Source organism: Medicago sativa, chromosome 6 (genome assembly GCF_051527215.1).
Source record: "Medicago sativa cultivar Bolivia chromosome 6, Bolivia_mono, whole genome shotgun sequence".
Lineage (NCBI taxonomy): Eukaryota > Viridiplantae > Streptophyta > Magnoliopsida > Fabales > Fabaceae > Medicago > Medicago sativa.
Genome location: NC_140754.1, coordinates 2,341,992 through 2,366,469, shown reverse-complemented (window position 1 = coordinate 2,366,469; position 24,478 = coordinate 2,341,992). Strand labels below are relative to the sequence as shown.

Here is a 24,478-nt window from a genome sequence, read left to right as displayed (position 1 = left end):
CGTCAATAGATGAATGTAAAATTTTTTACACCGACAATATATATAAATTAAATTCTTCTTCCATATATGTTAACGATATATGTTCAAAGTTGGATTCAATCTCAAACCTTAGTTAAACTAACGTAAATTCATGATATTCCATCAGTAAACTTCCATATCACCCATCCTTGTTTGAATGAAATGTTTCAAATATTTTTCAAGGGTATCATGAAAAGATTCAAAACATTTTCAACTCTAAAGATTAATATCCACATGTGTAACCCACTTGGGTTGCCTCAGTTGGTATTGGTTTGGAACGGACTTTAAAATGTGCTTATTCCATGGGTCTGACCAAAATTAACTCGCATTTGTATATGATAAACATGAATTTTTTTTTTTTAAATAATATCATTTATCATAATATTATATTTTGACCAAAAAATAATATTCATAAATAACCATAAATTTTTCCTTGACAAAGGTAAAAAATTAATAATTTTATAAACTTTTCTTTTCTTTTTATAATTTTACGTTCAATAATACATTAATTATTCTCATTTGTATAAATCTCATCCCAAAAAAAAAAACCAGTGTCTTTTTTTTTCTTCGTAGATTCAATCAATTTTCAGAAGATGATGAAGAAAATTTCTATGGTGTGAAAAATCGAAGAAGCTTCAAGATTCACTTGTTATAGATTGTGATCGTGAATCAATGAAATCTTCGCCACTTCAATCGGCGTCGTTTTGGTTCTGAGCTCAATTACTGTCACTGACCCAGTCAGATTCAAGTAATCTCAAACCCTAGCTTCAATTCAATTTCACTGATTCTTTTTTTTTTTTTTTCATTTCTGAATCTATGAAAAATCTTTGAATTATTTCGATTTTGCTTCAATTATTAACAGAATATTGAATTTTTTTATTTTTCACTTCAATTTGATTTTAATAATTGATTCAATTTTTACTGATTCTGAATTCATGATTTTATCAGCTGATCGAATTTGTGTGAATTGATTTTTTTGAAGTTCGTAGTCTTTGAATTTATCTAGTTGTTGCTGCAATGATTAAAGGAATAATGATTTTTTTTTTTTTAAATTCTGAATTTTGGTATGATTGTGATGAGAGTGTTACTGTGCATGGTTTTATCAATTTGCTAATTTGTTGAGTTTTGATGATCGAATTTGTGTGAATTTTGAAATGATTTTTGGTTTTTTTGAAGTTTGCAATTTGAAAGTTTTTATTTTTTTGTGTGGATTTATGATGATGAAGCTGATAGATATTGTGGTTAAAGTTCTTATAAACTTGGGGTTTTTTTTATATATATATTTTTTAAAAGTTTTAAGATGCAAAGTTTTTTGTTTGGTGATTAGATTTGGAGGGTTTTCATTTCTCAAATGTGATTGAATTAATTTGTTTTATGCATAATCTGCAACTGAATTTTGTGGTTAGATTTAGTCTGATTTATGTGGTAGATTTTTTTAATTATGCAATGAAAAACATTGAAAGAAGGTGGGTTCTAAAGTTCATTTGTAATTATGGCTTGTTGAGATGTGTTATTAGAAATCTATGTGGTTTATCAGAATCTAAGAGAACTGTTTTTTGAAAGCTTTTGAGTGATATATTTGCTGAAATTTCAATGCTGTTTATGTTGAAAGAAGTGTGTCCCTTATGGCTTGAAAGGATTTGATCCTGAGGTCGAAGTGGGGCATTTGTAGAAAATCCATTGTAGCACTTGAGAATGCCGTGATAAAATCTGTACCATATATTTGGATTATGGTTCTACATTGTGGTCGTGGTTGCAGTTACATTGCAAGCCTCGATAGTGTGTAGCTTCATTGTGTTGGTTGTGAAGGGATGAATCGAGTCCCACATTTCCTAGAGATATGTCCTGTGTAGTGTTCGTAAAGCTTAGGCAGCCGTTACTTTACAAGCCGATTTTGTAAGTCTAAGTTAGGTCCAACCTAAATTTTAAGATGGTATCAGAACCCATCCTATATCTGTTGTTAGGCTTTCTGCATTGTCCACGCTTCAAGTTCATTCCGCCTTCATTGCAGTCCGCCCCTAGCCGCCTAATTGCGGCATTTGGGTTACATTCATTGCAGCCTCCAACACCTTCATCATGTTAGGTGTGAAGGGGTGGATTTAGTCCGTCATTGTTTAGAGATATGGCCTTGTAGTGTTTTATAAAACTTGGGCAGCCCTCACATTACAAGCCGGTCTTGTAAGTTTGAGTTAGCTCCAACCCAAATTCTAAGATAGTATCAAAACTTATCTAGATCTGTTGGTGGGCTTCAGGCATCGCCCATGCTTCAGGTTCATTGGGGCCCGAGCATGAGGGTGTGTGTTGGAAATTCCACCTTCATTGCAGTCCTCCCCTAGCCGCCTAATTGTGGCATTTGGGTTTCCTTCATTGCAGCTTACAACACCTTCATTGTGTTGGGTGTGAAGGGGTGGATTCAGTCCCACACTGCCTTTGAGATATGGCCTGTGTAGTGTTCGTAAAGCTGGGGCAGCCTTCACCTTACAAGCGAGTTTGGCAAGGTTAGAAACTTTTTGGGCATCCTTCACCTGTTTAGGTACAACCCAAATTCAAAGACTTGTCTAGAAATTTTTTTTGTAGGAGAGGAGCTTAGTATAAAATCCCTGTATTGTTCTTCGAGCTGTGAAGTCATTTATGATAATAAAGTTATGAAATAACAACATGAAAAGTTGCAAACAAAAATAATGATTCATGTATATTATTTACAGCAATTCAAATAAAAGAGTTGACCTTGCAAGCTATGAATTGCAATATGCTGTTTGAATTAATTCTATTAAGAACAGCAATCCACATAAAATAATAGAATTGACCTTAGAGGGAGCGCTGCACTTCCAAAGAAGTTTATCTAGCTCCATCAAACATGGGTTAACATTGTGTATTTTGATATCCATCAGAGGAAGTTGGATCTAGTTTCCTGCCTTGATAGTTTAGTAGTGTTGGACAAAAAAGGAAAAACATGATAGGATGCATGGAAAGGGCCAAAAAAGTAAGGAGCAGTGCGTTATTTATGAGATATCTTTAGTTGCACCACATATGCCAGCCTCAACCTCTATTGGTTCTACCACTTCAACATTTAGAAACATATACCTTCTGCTTGTAGTGTACAATGTACTACATACAACTGCTCTCTGAATGCTCATGACTTTCCCGAAGACTTGACTATATTCCTTAACTTAAAGTTGGAGACTTAGACTGGTTAACTGTCTTTGTCAACATTATTAATTTTTCATATGTGCGTATCTGTGTTCGACTATCTATATCTACATATATCTATGATATGCATGCGATGGGTATTGTTCTGTGCTATAATTGCATTTAATTTATGGTTATCAATCCTATTTCTGTTTTGTGATATTTTTAAATCGGTTGTGACTATTGTTTGATTTTTTTGAGTTATTAGTGAATCTATCATTTTTTACCTTTGCTGCAGATATTGGAGATTGGTATTGTGTCCTCTGCACCTGCCCATCCACGTGCAGTACTGATTGAATACCTCTTGACTCTTCTCAGTTGTATAGCATGGTATAGTGCCTGTTTGATGTGCCACATCAAACTGGCTAAGGCATAATCAAAATTCAAGTTTGGCAGCTTAAATTTATTGAAGAACAATATCTGTAAATTATATTACCATTGGAGTTGAAGGGAGAAGTTTTGTTGGTAAAAAAAAAAAAAAAGCATTTGAATAAAGTTGTTGGACGCGCTCTCAAGTTCCATTCAAAGAAAGGGGATTGCTACCGACCGGAAATAATTATTACATTGAGCTCAAATCTTCAGTACAATATTTAATAATAAAGGATTTGATATAATGTTATAAGGAAAAACATGGAGCGAATTTCAGAAAAACGATATCCTCTCAGTGCAAAAGATTACAAGTTATATGAAGAAGTTGGGGAAGGCGTTAGTGCCTCGGTATACCGGGCTCTCTGCATTCCACTCAATGAGATTGTTGCCATCAAAGTTCTTGATCTCGAGAAGTGCAATAACGATTTGGTACGTGGGGTAGTCCCTTGTACAATTTGTAATGTTTATTGTTTTCAGTTTCCTCTTGCCTGTGCTGAATTTTATTGCATGTTTGGTTATTATTGGTCAAGTGATCCAACACTTTTTATTTCTAAAGCTGTGAAAAATATCGTGCTTGTTTGAGTTTGCCAAACTGCTATGGGATGAGGTTCTTTTTATGCGAGGCTCTGTTGAATCCAGTCACCCTTATTTAACCTAATGTTATATATAGTAGCAATATATTGTTTTCATATTGTACTTGATTATCTTATCACTTAAGCTGTCTTGCTACATGTTTGGAGTCAATGTCTTAATAACCTATAAAAGGATAATTCCTTTCATTATTACACTATTTGGTGCTACATCATGTATTTGTGTCTGTTCAGCTGTTTGCTCTTTAAGTCTGGTGAGTTATTGTACTTCATTATCTTATCACTTAAGTTGTCTTGCTACATGTTTGGAGTCAATGTCTTAGGAACCTATAAATGGATAATTCCTGTCATTATTACACTATTTGGTGCTACATCATGTATTTGTGTATGTTCAGTTGTTTGCTCTTTAAGTCTGGTGAGTTAATATGTGTACTTGCACGGTTGCCTCCATTTTCTATAATACAAGAAAAATTTCTATCCCTGTTCACTGTCCCATAAATAATTGTGCAAATGTTTATTCTATTGCCGTACACTATAAATATTGCGGGATTGTATTCCATTGCTGTACATTCATAATGATAGGTGCACAAATATATGCAGGATGGAATTCGGAGAGAGGTACAGACCATGAGCTTGATTGATCATCCAAATCTTTTACGGGCACATTGTTCTTTTACCGCTGGGCACAGTCTTTGGGTTGTGATGCCATTCATGTCAGGGGGCTCTTGCCTTCATATAATGAAATCTTCCTTTCCTGAGGGTTTTGATGAACCTGTTATTGCAACTGTATTACGCGAGGTTCTCAAAGCTCTTGTTTATCTCCATGCCCACGGGCACATACATAGAGATGTTAAGGTATTGTGCTACATCTTAACTTATACTAGTTGTCACCTTTTTAACAGATATGCACCCTTTTGATAGTGTATATTGAGAATTTTTCAGTTAGAATTCTTAATTATTATAAACTAGGTGGAATAGTGAGATTGAATGATTTTAAAAGAACTTAGTTTCTGCTTTTGTGCTGCTTGCAAGACTGTATCTGAAACCCAGTATTAATTTATTTTATTTCCCTGAATTTTTATCTGCCTTTTCTCCACATGTTTGTATTCACTGTGTCCTCTTTTTATCCTCTTTCAAACATTCTTAACTATGCAGGCTGGGAATATTTTGCTTGATGCTAATGGTTCAGTCAAAATGGCTGACTTTGGAGTGTCTGCATGTATGTTTGATACTGGAGACAGGCAACGTTCAAGAAATACTTTTGTTGGAACACCTTGCTGGTACCATTTTCTTTCTACCAAGTCTTTGTAGTTTTTCATGTGAAATCTGGCTACCCTCGTATGAGTGAGACTGTTTAAGCTATACATTATGCTAATTTTACACAGGATGGCTCCTGAAGTTATGCAGCAATTGCATGGATATGATTTTAAGTGAGTGCCTTCTATTCTCTTCCTCCATCCACTGATGATTTTTTTTTTTCCTTTAAAAAGGATCTTGCTCCATGATATCTTAGTCTTTGTTGAGTTTTTTATATTTTCATTTTCTCTATTAACAGAGCAGATATATGGTCATTTGGTATAACAGCACTTGAACTTGCTCATGGTCATGCCCCATTTTCCAAGTATCCGCCTATGAAAGTAATTTACTTCTCCTGTTTCTTCTAAATTTGTTTGCATGTGTCTACTGATTCCACTGTGAGCTAAGAGTTCAATTCTTTCCCTTATTTTCTTGGATGCAGGTTTTGCTTATGACTTTGCAGAATGCCCCTCCAGGTCTTGATTATGAAAGAGACAAGAGATTTTCAAAGGTTTGTGGTGTTCACTCAAAACTATGTATCACCTGTTACTTAGAAAGGTTATTTATACATAGATTGTTCTTCTTTCTTTCAGTCTTTCAAAGAGTTAGTTGCCACCTGCTTAGTCAAAGACCCAAAGAAGCGTCCGAGTTCAGAAAAGCTTTTAAAGCACCACTTCTTTAAACATGCACGTGCGACCGAATATCTATCTCGCACCATTCTCGAGGGCCTTGCTCCATTAGGAGATCGTTTTAGACAGCTGAAGGTTTGATGTTCAATTCTCAATTCTTCTGTTCTGTGTAAAATTGTTTGGGTAATAATACCATTCCTCTGATTTGCTTGTGTGTTCTAGGCTAAAGAGGCAGATTTATTAATGCAAAACAAGGCTCTTTATGAGGATATGGAGCAATTATCTCAGGTAGGTAGATTATAAATCCCCTGTGGTTTGTGCTTGCTTCTGGCATGGTCTATACAGAAGTGGTTTTTATGAGTGTTGTCTTAAATGCATGTCATTTTGCCTTATTTCCCTTTCTGCGCTGTATCTGATTTAAATTTGTAATTTTCAATTAGACCTTGAGGGTTTAAGAATATGCTATATTTGACCATGTAACAATTTTAAATACAGAAAGAATATATTCGAGGAATTAGTGCATGGAATTTTAACCTGGAAGATTTAAAAAGTCAAGCTGCTCTTGTAAGTATTTTCACCTTTCTATTTTTTGTGATCTATTTAAACTAGATGGGGAAGTTAGTCATTATTACAAACATTTTTGTGTTGACAACAGATCCAAGATGAAGACATGTCAAATGCAGAAGAGCCAGATGCGGCTAAGAAGAATGAAGACACATCAAAGGTTCCCGCGGAGGACCTTTCTGCCTCTAATCATTCAGATGGTACATCCACACTGGACAAAGAGGTACTGTTGTCCTAAATTAGCTTATCATTTGCATTTGGTTCTTTTTGAACTCTAATGTATTTGTATTGCATCTTATTTCAGGATGGATTCAACAATCTTCAGGATTTGGAAAGTTCACTTGCTTCATTTCCTATGAAACCTCTTCAAGCACTCAAGTATGCTCATCTCGTACATTTGTTTTTCCATTTCCTACTTATTTATCGCTATCTTTTCAAGTGTTGGTACTTGGTATTGTGACTAGTTAAATATTGGGTTTTTATTTTACTTAATGCTGTCTCATTTTGTTATTAAAGTAAAGTATTTGCCGAAAAAACCAGGCCTTTCATTTATCACTCGTATTAATTTTTCATTAAATTTCTGTATATATGATGTGTCCATCTTTTTACTATCCTATGATCTATATAAAATCGCGTTTATAGTTCATGCAATGTTATTTCAGATCATTTTCTTCATTCATATATAAAAACGTAATATCTATACAATTATTTTTGTATGAAAAAGAAATAAAAGATAAATGCAGACGTAGCAAATGGTAGACGTTTAAACTATCAATTGATTTTGTTTTTGGCTGCAAATTTTAATTCTTCCTTGTATTTTCAAGAATTATGTAATAATTTAGCAATTCAGTTTCAAAGAGAAAATATTATTTCTGATATGCAATTTATGCAGAGGTTGTTTTGATGTTGGTGACGATGATGCCAATAATACTAGCCCAAGAGATTTGGATCACAGCTATGGAAGGATTGATAATGAAAGTGCTGGGCCAAGTAATTTGTCACCTCAAAATGCTCAGCCTAAGAAGTTTTTGAGTGGCTCTTTACAATCTGATAATTTTGCCAAAAAGGTTACCGATGGGGACAGGTAACTTTTTCCTTTGACAGTTTTTTTTTTCATCTCTCTCTCTGCTTTACATTTATTTTGAACGTGTTACTAGAGCTTTTATTTGGACAGTTCCATGCAAATTAATTATTTTTTTCACCTCTACATGAGTTTTTTGAGCTTGTTACCAGAACTTCTATACATATATCTATTTGGAAATGAACTTCTTACCAAATTGAATTTATGTTACTAGAACTTATATATATATATATATATATATATATATATATATATATATATATATATATATAGGGTTATGATAGAAGACACCTTTTATGAGGGTGTCTTTTATCAAGTTACTCTATGAGCATTTGCGAAAAGACACCAACTTACTTTTAGGAAGGTGTCTTTTATCAAAGTTATAACTAAAAAGTGAAAATCACACCTTAAGGCGTGACTTGATAAAAGACACCACCAAAGGGTTATATATATATATATATATATATATATATATATATATATATATATATATATTAGTATATATTTTAGTTTCTTTACTACTGCTGCATATTTGACTGAGTTGCATTATTACTATTAGTGTACTAATGATGTATTGTGTATCTTGAAAGGGATTATGTACAAACAAAATATCCTTCCGAGCGTAATCACAGTGGTCCATTATATCGGCAGAGGAGAGAAATCAACAACTTTCCATCGGGTACATATATACTTTTATGCAAATGTGATTGGTGTTTTGATAATCTTTTAAGTTTTTTTTTCCTCGTATCAACAAGTTTTGTAGTTGTTTTTATCTGAAAAATAAGACCGGGAAATGGCTCTTAAATAATTTTTTCAATGCTGCTTCCATATGCAGTTGATGACACATCAGAAGGAGCAATTGTCCAGCGCAGGGGGCGGTTTAAGGTCACATCTGCAGATCCCAGTTCAATGGTATGTATTATATGGCAGATATTTTTTTCCTGCCTGGTACTCTTGTTACCTCTTAACAAGTTTTTTTTTGCATGATGAATCATCATAGGATGCGGTTATTTATCTTTCAATCCTGAATTTCTCCATTAATTTCTAATTTAGAGCTTTCAAGTCTTATTATCTGCACGCTTAACTATTAACATCTGTATTGTTATATTGAGACTAAATGAAATTATGGTTGGATTTTGACGTGCCATGATGTTTGATTTCATTGACATTGAGGATGGAACTTAAGTAATTTATGTTTTAGGCAATGACTTTGTAATCATTGCCCTTTTTTTCTCCTCATTCAGGGTCTTTCAAACAACACTTCTGGCCCAGTTGCCGTAAGTCCTACTCCTACCATTCCCCCAAATCAGAACTCAATGGCTGCTTCTATCCTTCCATCACTGCAGTGCATCTTGCAACAGAACGGCTTGCAAAGGGTATGATTTAGTTTGTATTTCTTAGATTTTTGTCAAATGACTAGTGAAAGGTATAGATTCATTTTTTGCCGTGGGTTTTTGACAGGAAGAAATTGTTAAATTGATAAAGTATGCAGAGCAATCTTATGGTATTTCCTCTCATCTTTATGCGTGCGAATCTATGTGCGTCTATGTATATATTTGGCTACTGCCCCTTAAAACTGGAAAATGTTTGCTTCGTTTGAATAATTTCACTTGTTGCAGGTAAGAATACAGAATCAATAGAGGGGGGAGCATCCGATGCTTTGCAGGCATCACCTGTGTCGACTAGAGAGAAAGAGCTGCATTTGCAAGTGATTCAACTCCAACAGAGGTATATGAATGTAACTATATTTCTGAAGTTTTGTATGTTTACATTCCACATACATCTTATTTTAAACCTTTATGTCAGCATTGGGAGTCTTGTCGAGGAACTGCAGAGACAAAAGCTGAAAAATGTTCAGGTGTGTTAATCTTGGCCAGACACACTTACTGATATACCCTTTTGGTTCGAACAGTGATGCTTTGTATATTTTTCTTATTATGGTACCATTTTGAAACATCTTATTCTTCTTTTATGTGAACTATAATACTATAAACTATGTATGTTTTGTTCTTATTTTTACGTCAATAGATTCATTAACTCATTGCCGACGTGACATAGATTCTAGATTTACCACTAATGCTGCATGCTGTGTTTAATGAAAACTGATTTTGTCAATCTATTTACCCGTCTTCATTAAAATTACACATGTAGTACTAGCACCTGTAAGATTCTTTATATTATGTCAACTAATTTAGAATAGTTTTTTTAATTATCTTACTGTCTTTGGTTTGCAGTTAGAGAGACAGTTGAGCAGTATGGTCAACAAAGTTGAAAAGTGAAGATGATGAGCGTTATATGGTTTGATTAATCTTGGACAACACCTGACATTCAGTGATGGATTGGGGCATCATATCTTATTACCATATGTGAACTTCTGTTTGCGGCAGACGCCAATTTTTGAGTCACCTGTAAAATATAATTTATTTGACAAGATTATCAGATCATGTAATTATGACTCTTTCTCTCCCTTCCCCTCCTCTCCTTCTCCCTTCCAAAATAATAATGACTCCTGAGAATTCTGATTATTGCATATAATAGTTTTTCAGCTCTTTAATGCAGCTCTTTGACTTCGTGTTCAATTATTTCATATCATTGTTGGATTGCATTCTTCATGTTATCTGTTGTTGAACCGATTATGCAGGTAGAGACACACCAAAGAGGTGAAATTTTGAAATTGCGTGGCCCGTCTCACCTATCTTACTTTTATTTGCATATGTAGTTTAATTGTATGGTTATCCTTCTAACTAGGTAAGTTAAAGGATAATGGAACTTGTTTGTCTTTAGGATTATATTAAGGAGAGGTAGTATAGCAGAGTTTATTTAGACTTATCTTATGATTAAAGTGTCGGGACAATCACTGCTTCCGCACTAATCATATACACACTCTCACAAATGACACTTGAGTGAAGAGTAAGATCCAAAACTTGGATTAGTTGTGTTTTGGTTGCTTACGAAACTTAATCATCAATGTCACAGACCCTATTTATATTCTTGGCGCATAACCTACAAGTAGAGAACATGAGACAATATGAAATACTATCAAATGCAAGTTACAGACCCCACTTTAGTCTGTTTAATGAAACAAACCTCAAGTTATCCCTCACAATTTTGAATTTTTCATAATTCAAAGACTTGGGGCCTGTTTGATTCCCTTCTTAAAAACAGTTTTTTAGTTTTTTAAAATTAAAAATTTAAAAACTTGTTTGGCAATCCAATTTTACAAGAGTGTTTTTGGAAACTGTTTTTTATTTATTGGTTTTTAAAACTGAAAAAGCAAAACAGGTTAAAGGTGTTTTGGTTCTCAATTTTCCATTTTTTGAAAAGCAAAAACACGGAGAAGAATGCAATTTTCATTAATGGCATTTCTGTAATATTGTACAACTTGAAAATATAATATGAAAATGCTGATTTTGCTCTATGATTGCCATTAATGGCAAACAAGTTTTATCATTCTCTCATATTTAAAACTGTTTTCAAAACTATGATTGCCAAACAACTTTTATTTTTCATTTTCTTCTTAAAAACAGTTTTTAAAATTGTTTTGTAAAATAGATTTCAAAAACTAAAAATCAAAACACATTCAAACAGGCCCTTAGTAATTCAAAGTAGTAGTTTTATTTTATTTTATATTTGTTCACCTGATCCTATAGAAAATAAAACTCTATTTCTTTTTTCCTATTTTCTTTCCAACACTCATCCATCATGCTCGATAGTTTGTGGTTGTGCTTGTGCTTGTTATTCTACTACCTAATAACACACCAGAACACTAACAATACCAAATCTTAGGCCTAAAAACACTCAACAACTAGTAATACTAACATGACGACCTAAAAGGATATCAAGGACTCCATTATCTGATCCAAAACCCCATTTGTACTCAATATGCAATAACAATATCCTAAGTATTCAATATACCATATATCAATAAATCTCATCACAAGTATAATCATCACATTTTCTTAACCACATACTCATTAGAGAGCAAGTAAAAAAATTCTTGGAAACCATATACAACCACATTGCAACAAAGAAGGCACAGTACTGTATTTTATAAGTGTTGGAACAAAATACTTGGGAGTTCGAACAAAATAATAGTACCTCTTTTCAACATTTTTCAACAAAAAAGAATGCACCTCTTTTCAAGAGGTAATATCAAACTTCTAAACAACATTAAAATTCTAGCCTGAAGGTAATATTTGTTTCATGTGCAAATTCTGGTGCATAAGCTGGCGATGAATCTAAAATTGTGTTAAAACAAACATTCCCATCAATCTTCTTAGAGCTTATGACTTTCACATCCTTCAAGCCATGCCACCAACACTTAGTTTTAGCAGAAATGCAAATGCAATCGCTCTCTTTTTTTCCCATTAGCGTCTCATAGAAAAGCTGTAGTTTTATATTATAAACAAAATAGAGTTAGAACTCACAAGCCACACATAACATTAATTATAAACATTGCACAAATGGCAAGAAATATGTTATTAAAGAATTTCACTGCTCAAAGCACGACTTAAAATTTGAGCATGGGAGACAATGACATACCTCAATGAATGATTTGCAGAACTTAAATAAATCGAACCTAAAAGAAATAGTTTCAGGACAGCAGCTTGAAAGTAAGATATTTACAAGAGACAAGAATAAACGTCTTTCATAACCCCATATTCCGGTGCCTTGTATGACCAAGTTTTTTATGCTTGAAAGTAAGTTTTTTATGTCCAATGCATCCTACATATTCCGGGGCAAGTATACACAAAAATTAATAAGTAAACATACAAACTGAATTAACCAATGAATCAAGTACTTAATTGATACTCACCACATATGACTCCCCAATGGTTACAGATAGTGTTGTCAAAACATTGTTAGGTTTAATATTTTGCACGAATTCCCTCAAGTTGCAAAGATCCTCATATTCAACCGTAATATGAATATAGACTTCCAGTTGACTAGCATTTTTCAAAAAAGATATGGTAGGTTCTGAAGCACCATAACCGATATATCCAAACGGTAATAGATTTGGAGAATCAATATTAAGCTCCTTCAAGTTAGAGGAGTTCCAAAACTCCAACTTCTTAAGTCGAACACTTGAAATATCAATCTTCTTAGGCATTTTACAATTGTTTAATTTCAAACTCTCAAGAAATGGGAATTTCGGAAACAAATCAAGAAACCACTTGTTTGTTGAAGCAGTGCTCGTCCACCACAGGCTTAACTCTTTTAAATTTCTACACCTATCAAAATCAATCTTATGTGGTGCGCGGAAACAATTAAGATTGTAACATAAATTCTCAAGACTCGAGGCATCAATAGAAACATAATTTATTCTTGTAACATCAACACTCTTGAGCTTTTGTAGACCACTAATGCTCAAAGACATCATACCCCTTGGGCCACCATCAGAACTTAACACCTTACAGGAGTCCATAGTTATGTATTCAATCAAAGGACAAAAAGAGATGAGGTGGTTAATTGCACGTTCATCTCCCAAAAGTACACGCCTTAGTGACAATTCCCTCAACGAGAAAAACTTGATTGAAACGAAAGCTATGAACACAAATCAGCACTGATGAGAAGTGATGTGATATTGTTACCTGCTGCAATATGTGCTGGATCTGAAAAACCCTAACTTTTCACTTATGTGTTGGATCTGAGAAGAGAAGTCAGAAAACCGTTTTTGCTTCTCTCGGGAGATTAGGGTTTAGGAGAGCATGTCCCGTAAAAATTGTTCCTTTGAGCTGACCATTTTCACTTACAAATACATAAAAATATGGGTGGATTCTAGGGTGAGGGCACTATTAAATCCCTCACCGGTGGACCATTATTTAAAACCATTAGATTAATCAAATTCATACATCTTATTATACACTCTCTACACTGGATCATAAATATCCTATCTCCAAGCTCTAAAACACCAGCAAAACCATCAATCTAAAAAAACCTTGCCTAAATATCTTTCTTTTGGCGATCAACAAAAGTTTTCGCGTTGTCATCAATGGTAAAAAATTTCATGTTGTTCGACAGAAAGCATGAGAAAATGGATAGTTGAGAGATTTGATACACTTTGTTTACTTTAAAAAAATCATTTAAAATTAACATTAGTTTATTTGCCTAGTACTATTAGAACTGTTTTGCACACTATACTGTGTAATTGCTTACGAAATGGATGGTTGAGGGACTATTCAAGATTCCACTTGTGATAATAGATCCTTTTGCCCGTAACAGTTAAGATCAGGGGCGGTTTAACCGCCCAGCGACCCCGGGCGGTCGCCCGGGCTCGATCGATAATTTTTGCACATAAGACCCAACCCAAAAGTCCATCAACACACTTACAAAAAGAAAAATTTGGGCAAATCTGAAAATTCTCACACGCAAATAGGCTCGAAAAAGACATTTACCTCTTAATTTTATTTAGCACACTATTGACGGGTTCATCTCTCTTATTTTAACGTGTTAATTGTTCAAATTGACCATGTAATATACATTATGTCTGAAAAATGACACTCGAAAGTACAAAACATATATTCTAGCATTGTAACTTGAATTTCTTCTTATTTTTGACCACCCTATAATATACGCATAGTCTAAAAATGTGACCTACAAGTTGAATTTTTTCACTATGTTTTTCATACATGTTTAGCACGTTAAAATATAGCTTTACACAAAAGATTAAATTTCTTCGACCAGGGATAAATTATTTATGAATTTTTATTCCCTCATAATTATGAATTTCTTAAACAATTTATAATTAATTTGTATCTCGTTTAAAAACTACAAAATTTTATTGTGAAGGGTTCATATCATGTTCTAGTCATGCCTACAAAATTAGGGAACTAAATTTGACTTGTGAGTATACGCTTACGCGGAACAAAATTTCAATTTTGCACGTTTTGGTTGAAAAATCAAAATAAATTTAAACGACTTCGAAATGCTATGAAACTGTACACATCCTTTTTATGTATTTTTATAGACGTCTCTGCAAATAATGAGCTCAAAATTCGATTTATAGGTCGAGATTTCCGTTGTTTTGTTTTTTGAGTTTTTGACACTTTAAAAATTCATAATTAATTTGTCGTTTGTTGAAAATTTATAATTTTTTCTGTGTAAAGCCATATTTTAACGTTCTTAACTCGCCTCTAAGAAATCATTAAAACATTCAATCCCTTGGTTGCTTTTCTGGACTTCGCGTATATTACAGGGTTATAAATAATAAAAATCTCGAATTACTTGTTCAGAATACATGTTATTTAATTACATGGTCAATTTTTCAGACTTCACGTATATTACATGGTCAATTTCAATTAATAACCCTATTTTAAATTGTACTTTTGTTGACAAAATGAGGAACCTCTTTTATTTCGATTTATGACTGTTTATATATTATTTCACATGTAAATTTGCGACAAATTTTTTGCCCGGGCTCCATAAATTTCCTGGCTCCGCCACTGATTAAGATGGTTGAGAATCACATGTAATGCAGCTCTTTGACTTCGTGTTCAATTATTTGCATATGCAGTTTAATTGTATGGTTATCCTTCTAACTAGGTAAGTTAAAGGATAATGGAACTTGTTTGTCTTTAGGATTATATTAAGGAGAGGTAGTTAGCAGAGTTTATTTAGACTTATCTTATGATTAAAGTGTCGGGACAATCACTGCTTCCGCACTAATCATATACACACTCTCTCACAAATGACACTTGAGTGAAGAGTAAGATCGAAAACTTGGATTAGTTGTGTTTTGGTTGCTTAAGAAACTTAATCATCAATGTCACAGACCCTATTTATATTCTTGGCGCATAACCTACAAGTAGAGAACATGAGACAATATGAAATACTATCAAATGCAAGTTACAGACCCCACTTTAGTCTGTTTAATGAAACAAACCTCAAGTTATCCCTCACAATTTTGAATTTTTCAAATTCAAAGACTTGGGGCCTGTTTGATTCCCTTCTTAAAAACAGTTTTTTAGTTTTTTAAAATTAAAAATTTAAAAACTTGTTTGGCAATCCAATTTTACAAGAGTGTTTTTGGAAACTGTTTTTTATTTATTGGTTTTTAAAACTGAAAAAGCAAAACAGGTTAAAGGTGTTTTGGTTCTCAATTTTCCATTTTTTGAAAAGCAAAAACACGGAGAAGAATGCAATTTTCATTAATGGCATTTCTGTAATATTGTACAACTTGAAAATATAATATGAAAATGCTGATTTTGCTCTATGATTGCCATTAATGGCAAACAAGTTTTATCATTCTCTCATATTTAAAACTGTTTTCAAAACTATGATTGCCAAACAACTTTTATTTTTCATTTTCTTCTTAAAAACAGTTTTTAAAATTGTTTTGTAAAATAGATTTCAAAAACTAAAAATCAAAACACATTCAAACAGGCCCTTAGTAATTCAAAGTAGTAGTTTTATTTTATTTTATATTTGTTCACCTGATCCTATAGAAAATAAAACTCTATTTCTTTTTTCCTATTTTCTTTCCAACACTCATCCATCATGCTCGATAGTTTGTGGTTGTGCTTGTGCTTGTTATTCTACTACCTAATAACACACCAGAACACTAACAATACCAAATCTTAGGCCTAAAAACACTCAACAACTAGTAATACTAACATGACGACCTAAAAGGATATCAAGGACTCCATTATCTGATCCAAAACCCCATTTGTACTCAATATGCAATAACAATATCCTAAGTATTCAATATACCATATATCAATAAATCTCATCACAAGTATAATCATCACATTTTCTTAACCACATACTCATTAGAGAGCAAGTAAAAAAATTCTTGGAAACCATATACAACCACATTGCAACAAAGAAGGCACAGTACTGTATTTTATAAGTGTTGGAACAAAATACTTGGGAGTTCGAACAAAATAATAGTACCTCTTTTCAACATTTTTCAACAAAAAAGAATGCACCTCTTTTCAAGAGGTAATATCAAACTTCTAAACAACATTAAAATTCTAGCCTGAAGGTAATATTTGTTTCATGTGCAAATTCTGGTGCATAAGCTGGCGATGAATCTAAAATTGTGTTAAAACAAACATTCCCATCAATCTTCTTAGAGCTTATGACTTTCACATCCTTCAAGCCATGCCACCAACACTTAGTTTTAGCAGAAATGCAAATGCAATCGCTCTCTTTTTTTCCCATTAGCGTCTCATAGAAAAGCTGTAGTTTTATATTATAAACAAAATAGAGTTAGAACTCACAAGCCACACATAACATTAATTATAAACATTGCACAAATGGCAAGAAATATGTTATTAAAGAATTTCACTGCTCAAAGCACGACTTAAAATTTGAGCATGGGAGACAATGACATACCTCAATGAATGATTTGCAGAACTTAAATAAATCGAACCTAAAAGAAATAGTTTCAGGACAGCAGCTTGAAAGTAAGATATTTACAAGAGACAAGAATAAACGTCTTTCATAACCCCATATTCCGGTGCCTTGTATGACCAAGTTTTTTATGTTTGGTGGAGGGGATGAAACAACACTTGAAAGTAAGTTTTTTTAAGTCCAATGCATCCTACATATTCCGGGGCAAGTATACACAAAAATTAATAAGTAAACATACAAACTGAATTAACCAATGAATCAAGTACTTAGTTGATACTCACCACATATGACTCCCCAATGGCTACAGATAGTGATGTCAAAACATTGTTAGGTTTAATGTTTTGCACGAATTCCCTCAAGTTGCAAAGATCCTCATATTTAACCGCAATATGAATATAGACTTCCAGTTGACTAGAATTTTTCAAGAAAGATATGGTAGGTTCTGAAGCACCATAACCGCTATATCTAAATGATAATAGATTTGGAGAATCAATATTAATCTCCTTCGTGTTAGAGGAATGCAAAAACTCCAACCTCTTAAGTCGAACACTTGAAATATCAATCTTCTTAGGCATTTTACAATTGTTTAATTTCAAACTCTCAAGAAATGGGAATTTCGGAAACAAATCAAGAAACCACTTGTTTGTTGAAGCAGTACTCGCCGACAGCAGGCTTAACTCTTTTAAATTTCTACACCTACCAAAATCAATCTTATGTGGTGCGCGGAAACAATTAGGATCGTAACATAAATTCTCAAGACTCGAGGCATCAATAGAAACATAATTTATTCCTGTAACATCAACGCTCTTGAGCTTTTGTAGACCACTAATGCTCAAAGACATCATACCCCTTGGGCCGCCATCAGAACTTAACACCTTACAGGAGTCCATAGTTATGTATTCAATCAAAGGACAAAAAGAGTTGAGGTGGTTAATTGCACGTTCATCTCCTAAAAGTACACGCCTTAGTGACAATACCCTCAACGAGAAAAACTTGATCGAATAATTCATGAATATTGGATCAATCTTGATATTCCCCTCCAACACCAACTTTGTAAGTGATTTGGCTTCAGTGACACTTATTGGTAAGACATGGTATTTCTCCTGACCTTCTTGGTAATACTCTATTACCTCAACACCACATTCACAAGCCAATTTCAACCAAATATCAACATCCTTTGACATGTATCTAAGTACAAAACCGTTTAAATTGAGATTAAATTCTTTGATAGCCAAACTTTGGTCACGAAACATTAGCATTCTTCTCTTCACATAATCACTGAATTCTAAGATCTTTCTCTTCCTCACACTATCTTCCATTGGTTGTCGAGATATTCCTATAATTTGATTACAACTGAAAGACAATATGGGAAAAGTATACCATGTGTCTAACCAAACCTTGGACAAAACACTTGTCCTAGCACCATCTTTCTTTGGCAACTTTGACAAAATGTGATGAAGAATTATTTTGGGCAGACTCGATAGTCGATCTTCATCAAGCTCCATTTATATTCTATAGTAAGCAACGTAGGAAATTTTATTTAATAGGGTATAATTCATATGTCAATTAATGTACGTGAATGAAATCAATTGATTAGGGTTAGTGAGAATGAGCTAATTGTGTTAAATAGGTCATAATTAACATCTTGAATGTATGTGAATCAATGGGTTATTGAGAAAGGGCTAAATGCTGAGAAGAAAGCATATAAATTTAAAAGGTAAAGCCTACAACAGTGAGACTATGACCCCAATAAACCGACTAATATCACACACAAAGTCTTCTTAAATATTTCAAACTGATTATTTTAAAACTCAAGAAGGATTTTCAAAATGTAAATAAATAGCAAACTTAAATGTGAAGTATTAAAATAAAGGGTTAATTAAGTAAATGGATCCTATAAATATCCAGAATTTTATTGCTAGTCCCTGTAACATCTTTCTTTCCATTTTTAGGGATTAAATGCTGACGGATGTTATTTACAAGGACTAAAAATGTTGATGAAATTTTGTCCAGAGACAAAATATAGACGAAAAATTTCACAAGGACTAAAATGTACGATTTTTTTGTAGAGGCTAAAAACAAAATTCTAGATAACTATAAATAGAGACCATTTACTTAATTAATCCTAAATAAATCCATTGCTTTAATAGGCTAGAAGTAGCAAATGCAAGCAGGAAGTATTAAAAAAAAACTCATTGCTGTATTGACCTGCATAATCAAACATATCTATCTACATTTAGTCAATTGATAAGTTACTTTTAAAAAAGACGGTAGCATATGAGAAGCAACAGTAAGTGATCTCATAATATTAATTGACCCATGTGATGTGATCCAAATGCTGCCAAATTAAAATACTATGCATCCTAACATATATATTATATACATATAAACAACACGTGCCCAATTTTAGATTAAAGGAATATCACAACAATGGTATTTTAAAAAGTGAACAATGGTATTTGAGTGAGATGAAAGGCTTCTTGCTTGCTAAATGATATGATAGGTGCACAACAATGAGATCGAGCTGAAATTTTATACTGTAAGAAAGAGAGAGAAGTGTAATAGCTTGATATAGAACCAGAAGTCCTGCACTAATGTTCCATGGTGTGATTTGGTGTACGACACATATCAATGTCCAACACCGACACGTTATGACACAACACCGAGACATGTGATTATATTTGTTTCTGTAATTTTCTCAAAATTATATAGGTGTCAACATGTATGTGTTTGTGTGTCTGTGGTAAATTTAACAGGCAGTAACCACTATATGATATGAAGGTACAACATGAGATTATATAATATGATTTTGGTGAAATGAACAGTTTAATTTATACAGATTCAAAACTAAGAAACATAAAGGTGCTTCAACACTGATTATAAAACGAAAGCTATGAACACAAATCAACAATGATGAGAGTGATATTGTTACCTGCTGCAATCTGTGCTGGATCTGGAAAACCCTAACTTTTCACTTTTGTGCGGTTATTGAGAAGAGAAGTGAGAAACCCTTTTTGTTTCTCTCGTATGAGCTGAAGATTAGGGTTTAGGAGAGCATGTCACGTAAAAAGTGTTTACCCCATTTTAATTTACAAATACATAAAACTATGGGTAAATAGTCTTTTTCTTCCTTTAAGCTGACTTTTCTTTCTTTCTTTTTTTCTTTTTTAAGCTTCATTTTAATTTTTCTTTTACCAATTTTACGCTTCATTTTAATTATTTTATTTATTATTTTATCCGGAAACAATATTATTTAAATGTTAAGCAAAAAATTATATCCCATTGAAAAAATGATTATCTCACTATAATATGAATAATATTATTTAATACTATATATAAAGGAGATAGGGATTTTGAGCTATATTTTTTTATTATTTCAATTATACTCTTAAACAATAACTTTCTTATATTTATGTTATATTGGTGTTATTATAAAGTGTCAAAATTATATATTATATTTGTTAAATTATTGTTACCAAAAAAAAAAACACACTTAAAGTATTAGTTTTTTGGTGTCAACTCTTTGGTTTCTAAGAGAAGGACCCCTCGTAATATCCGGAGTTTACCGTAAGTTAAGAATTGTTCCATCAATAAAGAAACTTGGGATTAAGAAAAAAAATTATTATCAAATCCATTTCAATCATCCATGTTTACATCGACTTTGTTTGCGGAGGCGATTTATCTCATCTTTTTTTTATGATATCAACATAGAGTCATCGTAAGTTCAAATCATCACATTTTGTTTTCGATCCCAGCAGAATTTCAACAATTGATGAGGCAACTTTCCTCACCGTGTTTCCTTCTAGATCGATGTTCGATGATTCACTAGCAGCTTGCAGCAATTTGTTGACAGCAGCAATGAAATTGCACTCAAATTTGTTGAAGTTATGATGGAGAGAACTTTCTGTTACTTTGTTCATTGGAGATACTAGCTGGTGTTGAAAATTTAACCTGACTAGTGCGTTGAAAGACTTTTTTAATGTGCCAAAACAAGAATCAACTTTGACATAAAAGTAAAAAAACATACTAGTTTTTTAGTTTGATGATCTTGGACCTTGGTTTGTAGCAATGGTATCATAGCATCATCATACACATCCCAAAAAATTGAAAGAAAAACACTCATCACCTATTAACTCTTTAGAGCACTACCTACAACAAATGTTAGGCCTAAAGATAATAACACGTGACAGATGACAAAATATCATGAGCCATATGTAATCAGCTTCACTCAACTCCATGCCTTCTTGGTGGATGGCGACCAGAAAACCTTGCAAGCACTGGATATTTTCCATCTTCTCATGGTATTTAGATTCCAGCCGGGGATCATAGCCAGCTGCTGCCATCAGTAGAAGCCCAATGTAATCAGCTTCATATTCAACCTGAAAATTGTGAATAAATTTTATTGAGAACAAGCACTAGTAAGAGCACATGACATTAACGAACAATTTAAATACAAATGACTACATGGTATCAGTCAGTGGCAAAGCTAGGATTATTATAAAGCCTGGGCAAAAAAAAATTGCAACACACATTTATAGGGGTTTACATAAGAAATTGCAAGCAAATAATCAAAAATCTAAATAAATTGCCAAGTTTATAGGGGTTTATATAAGAAATTAAGGGGAATTTACATAAGAAATTGCAAAAAATTTGGGCTGGCGCCCGGGCTCGCGGGGCCTTAGAACCGCCACTGGTATCAGTAGTCATCTGATGCATCCCTTTTGATGCTTAGACCAGTAATCATATTGCTATTGTTTCACATTTAATCAGCACTCTTCAATTTGTATATTATCTACGTTTCTCCAATTCGTAGAGCTGCGATGTTTGCAGCTTCATAAGATTAGAGTGCAGCCATCCATTGCTTCTTTGAGCACCATGATGTTGCATCCTTTCCCACATCAATCAGAAAACTCTCACCTGTCTAAATTGATTGGAAACAATAGACATAAATCCTTTTTGGTGCCATTGAGCTAGCAGAATTGATCAACTGAAAAACTCGAACTGATCCTAAATTATGTCAATAACTTTTGCATAACATGTTTTAAAGCATAACATAAACATACAAAATTATCATTTCTTATTTTTACGTCAATATATTCATTAACTCATTGCCGACGTCACATAGATTCTAGATTTACTACTAATGCTGCATGCTGTGTTTAATGAAAAATGATTTGTCAATCTATTTACCCGTCTTCATTAAAATTACACATTTAGTTCTAGCACCTGTAAGATTCTTTATATTATGTCATCTAAGTTAGAATAGTTTTTTTAATTATCTTATTGTCTGTTTCGTTTGAAGTTAGAGAGACAGATGGGCGTTATATATGGTTTGATTAATCTTGGACAGCACCTGACATTCAGTGATGGATTGGGGCATATCTTATTACCATATGTGAACTTCTGTTAGCGGCAGACGCCAATTTTTGAGTCACCTGTAAAATATAATTTATTTGACAAGATTATAAGATCATGTAATTATGACTCATGAGAATTCTGATTATTTCATATAATAGTTTTTCAGCTCTTTAATACAGCTCTTTGCCTTCGTGTTCAATTATTTCATATCATTGTTGGATTGGATTCTTCATGTTATCTGTTGTTGAACCGATTATGCAGGTAGCGAGACACACCGAAGAGGTGAATTTTTTAAATTGTGTGGTTATCCTTCTAACTAAGTAAGTTAAAGGATAATGGAACTTTTTTGTCTTCAGTATTTTATTAAGGAGAGGTACTTGTTGGAAGAGTTTATTTAGACTTATCTTACGATTAAAGTGTTGGGACAATCACTGCTTCCGCACTCTTAATTAAGGAATGACATTTGAGTGAAGAGAGAAAGATCCAAAACTTGGCTTAGTTGTGTTTTGGCTGCTTAATGCAGAAGATGAGATACACACACTTATCAAATACAACATAACCTCCTCACTTAATTTAGATTGTTTCCCAACCCCCAGTAAACCTAACCGTGCTAAAAGAAAACAAGGACTGAAAAAGTACACCCACTCATCTTCCTCTATTTCTTTTTTCCATTTTTCTTTCTAACACTCATCCATCATGCTCAATGGTTTGTGGTCGTGCTTGTTACTTTTTCTACTATTCTGTTTTGTTTTAGCTTCGTTCCTTGTCTCTGTCTGCGACTCTGTGTATTGTTTTTGTTGCTTTATTTACTAAAAAAGTCAAAATGTTGTCCAACCTGCTGAACTGATTGAACCACCGATTTTCGACCAGGTTTAATGGCTCTTGTTTAAACCATTTGGCGTCCAGTTCAATTAGAGGTAGTTTACTAGTAGGTCGTAAATCAGAAGATTTAAATTGATTGGTTATAACAATTTCAATTTATTCAATAATTAGAGGAGCACATATCACAGAAAGGAAGAGGTGAGAAGCAGAAAATGTAGAGTGGGAGAATAGAAGAAAACTTCTTTACATACTTGCTCATAAAATATTTAATTGAAACATACTCTATCAAAAAACGAAAATAATAATTGAAACAGGTTGTGGTACAAATTAAACTTACTGGAACAAAATACTTGGGAGATAGTGCAAAATGATAGTACTAGCTCCTTTGGGCACCATTCAACATTTTTCAACAAATAAAGGATCACTACTAGAAACTCCATTTTAAGAGGTAATTTCAGACTTCTAAGTAAGTCTGTCTATCTATCTATTGATCACAACGATATTAAAATTCCAGCCTAAAGCTTATACTTTCTTGAGGTGAAAAAGTTTGTACACAAGCTTGTAACGATTCTAAAATAGTCTTAAAATCAACATTCTCATCGATCTTCACCGTGCTCGTGACTTTCACATCCTTCAAGTCATGCCACCAACACTTTGTATCATCAGAACTGCAAAAGCAGTCGTTCTCTTTTTTTCTCATTAGCGTCTCATAGAAAAACGGTAGTTATCGACGATTAATAAAATAGAGTTAGAACTTTAAAAAGGAAAACATGGCAAGACAAGTTTCCTTTCCGCCTTCTGTCATATAGGACAATCACAATATGTTATGAAAGAATTTCATGGCTCAAAGCACGACTTAAAGTTAAACGAACATGGGTGACATACCTCAATGAATGCCTTCTTGCGTCTCATAGAAAAACGGTAGTTATCGACGATTAATAAAATAGAGTTAGAACTTTAAAAAGGAAAACATGGCAAGACAAGTTTCCTTTCCGCCTTCTGTCATATAGGACAATCACAATATGTTATGAAAGAATTTCATGGCTCAAAGCACGACTTAAAGTTAAACGAACATGGGTGACATACCTCAATGAATGCCTTCTTGCGCCAAAAAGAATAGAGCCTAAAAGAAATAGTTGCTGGACAGCAGCTTGAAAGTAAGATATTTACAAGAGACGAGAATAAATATTCATCATTAGGAACATCTT

At 33.3% G+C, this 24,478-nt stretch overlaps 2 protein-coding genes and 1 pseudogene across 7 annotated transcripts in view; 1 reads left to right on the top strand and 2 right to left on the bottom strand.

Annotated features, from left to right (window-relative positions):
• Window positions 1–568: 568 nt before the first annotated feature.
• Window positions 569–24,478, top strand: part of LOC146911990 (Protein kinase superfamily protein) — a 38,240-nt gene continuing 14,330 nt past the window's right edge. Inside the window, exons 1-20 of one of the 5 annotated variants that reach the window (XR_015015149.1) lie at window positions 569–766; window positions 3,526–4,005; window positions 4,767–5,021; window positions 5,322–5,446; window positions 5,552–5,596; window positions 5,722–5,803; window positions 5,905–5,973; window positions 6,056–6,226; window positions 6,314–6,379; window positions 6,587–6,655; window positions 6,747–6,878; window positions 6,960–7,033; window positions 7,548–7,739; window positions 8,327–8,415; window positions 8,572–8,648; window positions 8,938–9,112; window positions 9,198–9,240; window positions 9,356–9,464; window positions 9,543–9,594; window positions 9,971–10,294. Coding sequence is in view for 3 of the 5 variants with exons in the window: in XM_085718619.1 (XP_085574745.1) it covers window positions 3,838–4,005; window positions 4,767–5,021; window positions 5,322–5,446; window positions 5,552–5,596; window positions 5,722–5,803; window positions 5,905–5,973; window positions 6,056–6,226; window positions 6,314–6,379; window positions 6,587–6,655; window positions 6,747–6,878; window positions 6,960–7,033; window positions 7,548–7,739; window positions 8,327–8,415; window positions 8,572–8,648; window positions 8,981–9,112; window positions 9,198–9,240; window positions 9,356–9,464; window positions 9,543–9,594; window positions 9,971–10,015 (1,995 nt within the window). In the remaining 2 variants the exon portion in view is untranslated. Of the gene's footprint in view, window positions 767–3,445; window positions 4,006–4,766; window positions 5,022–5,321; window positions 5,447–5,551; window positions 5,597–5,721; window positions 5,804–5,904; window positions 5,974–6,055; window positions 6,227–6,313; window positions 6,380–6,586; window positions 6,656–6,746; window positions 6,879–6,959; window positions 7,034–7,547; window positions 7,740–8,326; window positions 8,416–8,571; window positions 8,649–8,937; window positions 9,113–9,197; window positions 9,241–9,355; window positions 9,465–9,542; window positions 9,595–9,970; window positions 10,295–24,478 lie in introns of those variants that run through there. The other 4 variants (XR_015015148.1, XM_085718619.1, XM_085718618.1 and 1 more) reach the window with 4 other exon arrangements.
• Window positions 11,907–14,314, bottom strand: LOC146911993 (uncharacterized). The gene is made up of 3 exons (XM_085717738.1): window positions 14,311–14,314; window positions 12,553–13,280; window positions 11,907–12,122 (listed from the first exon to the last, which is right to left on the bottom strand). Exons 1-3 carry the CDS (start codon window positions 14,312–14,314, stop codon window positions 11,907–11,909), a joined length of 948 nt encoding a protein of 315 aa, XP_085573864.1.
• On the bottom strand, window positions 16,550–18,595 carry LOC146911992 (putative FBD-associated F-box protein At3g50710; annotated as a pseudogene). Its single transcript, XR_015014325.1, has 3 exons — window positions 17,382–18,595; window positions 17,073–17,280; window positions 16,550–16,916 (listed from the first exon to the last, which is right to left on the bottom strand). The product of XR_015014325.1 is annotated as a putative FBD-associated F-box protein At3g50710 (transcript).

What these genes read in the sequence shown, in the direction of transcription:
- LOC146911993 (XM_085717738.1), bottom strand. An exon ending in CCATTGGGGAGTCATATGTG is followed by an intron (nt 12,123 to 12,552) that starts GTGAGTATCAAT and finishes ATAAAACTACAG; the next exon opens with CTTTTCTATGAGACGCTAAT.